Below are 7041 nucleotides of genomic sequence, written 5' to 3'. Positions count from 1 at the left end.
GGAGATTATCGTTGGGCACACTCTAGTGGATAGTACTAGTACTACATTCTTCAACAATATGATCCCTGTTGGGTTAGATTAAAGCTAACTTGGAAATTAATAAAATTCCTGGCAGTATAGGCGCACAAGCCTATTGTAAATGGCTGGGAGAGAGTTAATGAGGCATCTGTCATGTGGGGGGGCAGAGGGGGGCTGCCAGGAGACCACATGGCACACTCTGTAATGCAGGTTTTCAGGCCAAGGACCCCTTAGCAGAGAGGGAGATACAGCAGGGACCCCCTCTACATATTGTATAACATTGAGTTGCAGATGTTCACACATTTAACCACTTAAATGGTCGATACTTAGTAAACATGACCTTTCAATCTTGGTCTGCTCTTTTGTTTACCTCTACCAAACCTATTTGCCCGGAAATAACCGTTCTACAAGCTCTCAACGCCTCTCCGATCCAGAGCAGTGGTTCTCAAATCTTTATTTTGTTTTCATTTCAAGGACTCTGGACGTGTACACATGGAACCAAATGGACCTGTAAGGGTCCACTTGGTTCAGGTTTGAGAATAACTATGCTATCAGAGTGCCCCCGCCCAGTTCAAATATGATTACTTTTGGTGGGGTTGCGGTACAGACTAATCTAGAGCGCTCCCTTCGCTGGCCTCCTTCAAAACTACACTGAAAAATCACCTTTCAGGAGGCCAGAGGCGGAGGTAGTTATCACTTCTCCCATAGACAGGCGAGAAGTGAGCACACCCCTTGCCTTACCCCCACCCCCATCTCCCCCTACCCTACTCTGTACATATAGTGTTTTTATATGTTTTTTTGTTGCTATATTTATATGTCAATGAATTGAATACCATTGACCTCAAACAGAAACAAGACCACATTATGTGAACTGGGGACCCCCAGCCCTGACAGACATCTTGAGCTGTAAGAGTTGAGACATTACATTTCATCAAACACGGTTCTAATGTGAAAATAGCAGATCTACATGCTTGCAACGCGAGGCGTTGTGAGCATGTAGATCTGCTATTTTGCCTCTAATATTTGACAATTTGGCCATTTTAGAGGTATTAAAAAGTCCTTAACCTATTCAGGACAAGAACACATTGTGTTGTTCTTGTTGCTATGTACAGTAGCCTATATAGCAACATAACATTTTCTGAAAACTTAGGTCGGGCTTTTGAAGGCATTTTTAGAATCGGCCTGAGGTCTAAATGGGTTAAATTGTCACTTTAACTTTAACAGGTTTGTTTACTGTTGAGTGAGAAAACAAAGTTGCACATTAAGCTAATCATCTGGGGACCTCCCCCAAAATCATTTGGGGACCCCCCTGCCTGGGGAAGATCACACGGTGGTGATCTTCTTGTCCTTGGCCTGCTGCTTGATGGCGGCCTGCTCGCAGATGATCTCCTTGAGGCGCTGCGTGCGGACTCCCTGCGTGCCCAGGTCGCCCACACCCGTCTGGCTGCGCTGCAGCAGCGACAGCGCGTTGATGTACTCCAGCTCTGTGTAGCGCACGCCCTGGTCCACCACCAGGTTCAGGAGCTCGTCTGCCGTGTTGTACAGCATCTCGTAGTACTGTCTGTTAAGAGAGAGAGGAAAGGGTGTCGTCAGCATATAGTACTGTCTGTGAGAGAGAGAGAGAGGAGAGAGTGTCGTCAGCATATAGTCGTCAGCATATAGTCTGTTGGAGAGAAGAGAGTCAGCAGAGAGAGAGAGAGAGAGAGAGAGAGAGGGGAAAACGTTATCAGCATATCGTCACTGTCTGGCCAAAACCTCTTAACTCCATTTTTGAAGTTTTAGATTTTTTGGAATAAATCAGGGCTATTGAACACCCTTTACATCTGAGTGTTGGTTAAAATAATATTGAACCAATGGAAAGTAGTAAAAAGTGCTTGGGACAAAACCTCCTAACTCCACACTTTCTGCCAAACCAGCCCACCCGATTGGCCCTCTCTTTTTTTTTCATAAATATGTGCTATTGAACACCCTTTACGTCTGTGTGTTGGTTAAAATAATACTGAACCAATGAAAAGTAGTAAAAAGCCCTTTGGTCAAAACCTCCTAACTCCACTTGAGCTCATTTTCCGGAAAATGAACATTTTGGAGTTAGGAGGTTTCGGCCCGACAGCAGAGATATCATAGTACTGTCTGTAGAGAGAGAGGAGTTGAAGTTGAAGCAGAGCGAGCGAGTAGGGTGATCGCTGCTGTCTGTCTGTATGTGGCTGACAGTACAAAGGCAGGGCCCTTAGCCAATGAGGGAGCAGCGTTCACTGTGCCGCCGTCACCACCAACCAACAAGTGTTGTCAAATACCCACATATATAGTCCATGGGCATTTTTGAGAATCTCTATATCTGTAGATAACATTTTGTTATGATAACCCTTCCTGAGACACAGCTAAATTGGAGTTATCAGCTGCTAGAGTTGGTGTCCCATTAACTTTACTCTACAGGGGAAAAAAATGCTAAAAATGAATCTGCTTTAAGTAGCATATGAGGGGTCACATTCGTTTTTTTCCCCATGATTCTGAATCTATTGCAAGCATGTGTTTTGCACCAAAAACCTTCCTCGGGCTAAAAACAGCCCCACAAAACTATCATTTAGTGATGAAACGTGATCAGTTATCCACTTTTTACAGTTTTGAGGGGACCGTTTTTAGCCCATGCAATATTTTGAATTCACTGATTGGCCAGCCCAACGCATCAGCTTTGTGCGATTGGTCCAACGTCGTGCAATGTTTGTGCCACTGAACCAATATAAGTGATAGGGCACACAATAGGGCACACAATAGGACTCCATTCTTATGCATAACAACACGGAAATCAGAATCAGAATAAACCTTGTAGGAGATCTATCTGTCAGAAATGTTCTTCTGGATTCCGCGTCTGAACGGAGGACCTTGTGGACGTGGTCAAGCTGCTGTCGCCGTGGGAGACAAAGTCTACTCATTTGGAGGGACCAGGAACGACAAGAAACAGATTGATGTTCATGTCTTCAACACTGTGTCTTCACGCTGGAGGAAGTTGACAACTGGAAGAGCAGAATGTCACCTTCAAGTTCCACCCAATCTCTGGAACCACACAGCTGTGTTGATAGAATATATCATCTACATCTGGGGAGGTTATAATGATGACAAAAAGGAGTACTGCAACGTGCTTTATGCATTTGATATCGACACCCACAGATGGCTCAAGCCTAAGGTTTCTGGAACGGTTCCAGAGGCGAGGGCTGGCCACTCAGCCTCTGTCTTGGAGAAGGTCATGTATGTTCATGGAGGATACAGCGATGTGACTGGATACCATAACGACGTGTACAAGTTGGACACCAGCACAATGCTCTGGTCTTTAATTACCACCAGAGGTTCTCCACCTCCTGGTACAATATGTCACTCTGCCACCATGATGGGCACAAAGATGTTTGTGTTTGGGGGCGCAGCTCCTTTCAACAACAACATCATGAGAGTGTTTGACACTGAGACCAACTGCTGGCTGAGAGCACCTTCTGCACAGCTTCTTCCAGAACAACGTCACGGTCATGCAGCCTTTGTCAACAATGGAGAGCTCTACGTATTTGGTGGCTACAATAAGTATGCCTTAAATGATTTGTGGAAATTCAACCCAGAGACCCTCTCCTGGAAGAAGGCTGAGCCCAAAGGAAATGGCCCCGCTGGGATGAATAGGATGTGCTGTTGCATGGTGGGAGATTATATCATCCTCAGACCTGCTGACCTGTACATCTTAGACCCAAGTCCTAGTCTGAAGACATTATGCAAACTAGCAGTAATTCAGTACGGACTGGAGCAGTCACAACTCCCACACAACATCAGGTGGGAACTGGAAGCCATGACCAACAACAGCAACACAAACTAGGAAGGTGCAATTCTGGGAAATTGCAAGTGTGTGTCCACTGACCACGAGCCACGAGTAATCCGCTGGGGAATTAATTCTGTCCCAAGAATTCGTCCTTCTTCATGTGGGAAGCCATTTTGATTCCAGTCATTTCATTCAAGAAAGGAAAGCCTGGGTATATCCCCCGGTAACTGTGGTTCAGCCAATCAGGCGAGTCTGTGTGTAAACAAGCACATTCCCCCCCTCCAATCTATGACAGGCATCAAACAAAGGGAATACATAATTGCTCATAACAACCACACCAGGGGGTCTAATGAAGTGCTGTCAACCTCCTAGACACATGAAAACCAGAAAAAGTACAAAACTATGGCACCGCCTCTTTGATGAAAGGTAGACGCCTCCATGGGCTCTGGGGCATGTGCATCGAGGAATCACCAAGGGAATCTGCATGGCTTCCGTGTGAATCGCTTCCGCTTGCGTCACACATACGCCAATAAAGCTCTGTTCAATTGATAAGTCCCGGAAAAGACAAGTTGTGATTGGCCAGTAGTCACTTTGACTGGCAGCGTTTTTTTTTTTTCAGTTGTTACCAGGCACGTGCACACATAGACAAAAAAGGGGGCTTGAGCTCCTGCCCTGAAGCATCTTGTGTTTCATTGTGACCATAGGTCGCATGTTTACTATGAAAACCGGCACATGTTGTCCGCTTATCTCTGTCTGTCTGTCGTCACGCCTGACACTGTAGTTATATGGGTTTGTCTGTGGTTCTATGGGTTTGTCTGTGGTTCTATGGGTTTGTCGCTCTGACATCATACTCTGATGTTACTGTGATGTCAGGGGAACCACTCTTAACAGAATGGCTTGATGTCCCTTGATGTCCCTTTTATGCCCTGACATCGCTGATGTCATCCCGAGTCACACTTGCCAATTAATGATGTCCTTGTCAGTTTTATGCCCATATATGGAGATCCCTGTCCCGATGTCATCAATATTAAGCGCATATCTGGGAATTCCCAAATTTGGTAATGCCCATATATGGTCATGTTCTGACATCACATTGTCGACTATCATGCAGGGGTCTCAATATATGGGTAACTGGTCCGATATACATCACCGGCCAGATGGACAAGAATTGGTGCGACCTCGCCCTGAGGCGTCTTACTAGTATCTAATAGATACTAGTAAGACGCCTCAGGGCAGTGCAACGAATCAATTGTATCAATACTACCTACTTATGCATTGTATTTAGCATTTTTAAGAAGAACAATTTAAAAGGAGGGGTTTAATTACTTTTCCTTTCCATATAGCTACACTGGTCTATCGATAAATGTGTGTAATCTCTGGGTTCATGTCAAGGTGCAGGTTGTCAATATACAATGACCATGTATTTGGTAGATAACCACTGTGTTTACTTATTTATATCCATAATAATACATGTTTCCCTGTACTATCCACAACTTTCACACAGATTTAATTTCTTTGCTAAATAGTTACTATATCGATTTTAAATCATTGAATCGAATCGTATCGTATCACCATGAAGGAACCAATATAGTCCATGTATTGTATCGTCAACCATGTATTGTGATATGTATCGAATAGCTATTACAATGTATCGTTACACCCCTAGTATCTATGGTGGTAATGGGGGGGAGGTGAAGGTGGAGAGACAGCAAAAAGTATCTCAGTAGTTATTTCACTTTGTGTCCTCCTCAGTGAAACCAAGCGGAGCCACGCGGCAGACAGAGAGGAAACATTAACAACTGTTCCTGTCAGCTCCTGTTGTCCTGAAAGAGGCTCTGGGGGGGACCCCCCATCCCCCCCTACCCGGGTCCCCCCACCTGAGACAAAACACATCCACAGCGTCCACAAACTGCTGAGACACTCCTAATGAAACACTGCGCGCTGGACAAAACCCAACACGCGCACACGCACGTGTGTGTGTGTGTGTGTGCTGAATTAATGGATCTTTATCCAGGAGTGCTTGGAGAACAGAGAGAGAGAGAGAGAGAGAGAGAGAGAGAGAGAGAGAGAGAGAGAGAATCGTGCATTGCATCCTGAATGAAGGGATCTAGAGCGTAAACAGATAGTCAGTGTGGTTCTCAACCTGTGGGTGAGGGTCCCCAAACGGCGGGGGGAGGGCACTTTAGGCCTCGAAAATGCGTCGTTGTGTGTTTAATGTCCTCAAAGTCACGCATCCAACCAGCTTTAAACAGAGCAGATCGGACCTTCTGTTCCAGAGAAAATGGCCGAAACATCCAGAAAACGTACACTTTCCATTGAGTTTTGAACTACCTGAGTAAAGTTCACTAAGAGCTGCATTCAAAACACATCCACTGCCATTTGCCAGGGGCAGTTGAAATGTATTTTCTGGGGGTAATAGACTAATTAGGATGCATTTTGGGCCCGGCCCAAAGTCGCCGGGTCGGGTCAGGTTCGGGCAGAATTTGAGAACTCTAAAACTCTGCCTTAGGTTACACAGATAGATTCAAAAATTACTTCTTCTTCTTCTAATCCCAGAATATTCAGGGGATATTAATAAAACCTGTGAATAAATTCCATACCAAACGATTTCTTCACCAATGTGTTTGTAAAGGTGTCTAGTAACATATCTAACAAAGATTGAAATAAGAATTAGGCTAGTGACAATTTGAAAAAAATTGGAGATACCCCTACCGGAGTTAGGACCAAACACAACATAGTTTTTCCTCATCTCTAAGGTCTCCCATACATGAAATGGATTCTTGTATAAAAATATTTTACTGCAAAAGTGGTGAAATTGATATATAAAGTTATACACCCCAAACAAAAAAAGAAGCCTCTCCGTCTGGGGGTTGAGGCATATAAACTCATGTAGATTCACAATGGAATGTCTGAGAGCTTTAAAACTTGGCACACTTGAAGTCAGGACATCCCTCTACATTCTAGAAAAGACAGAGAGTCAATATCTGAATGGAAGTATGAGATACAGTCATTTAAACACATACCTACAATAGGCGGAAATGTAAATCTATGTAGAATGCTCTTTTTACTTTGTAGTGACTCTGACATGGTTTGCCATATCAACACACATGAGTGCTCGTTGGAAAGGTGTGGTTCTGCTGAATCCAGCAATACCAATTGTGTAAAGTTAGCTTACACACTCATGGAGTTATGGCACAAAACATATTAGGTGTCCCACATGGGGAAATACA

At 44.4% G+C, this 7041-nt stretch overlaps 1 protein-coding gene across 1 annotated transcript in view; it reads right to left on the bottom strand.

Moving 5' to 3' along the window:
• Positions 1–960: 960 nt before the first annotated feature.
• Positions 961–7041, bottom strand: part of exoc4 (exocyst complex component 4) — a 317782-nt gene continuing 311701 nt past the window's right edge. Inside the window, exon 20 of the mRNA XM_080754095.1 lies at positions 961–1579. Coding sequence (XP_080610221.1) covers positions 1342–1579 — 238 coding nt within the window. The 3' untranslated portion in view covers positions 961–1341. The remainder of the gene's footprint in view (positions 1580–7041) is intronic.

This window comes from Nannobrachium achirus (genome assembly GCF_963921795.1).
Source record: "Nannobrachium achirus genome assembly, chromosome: 23".
Classification (NCBI taxonomy): Eukaryota; Metazoa; Chordata; class Actinopteri; order Myctophiformes; family Myctophidae; genus Nannobrachium; species Nannobrachium achirus.
Note: the sequence above shows the minus strand (reverse complement) of the source record. Positions and strands in the feature narration are given on the sequence as shown.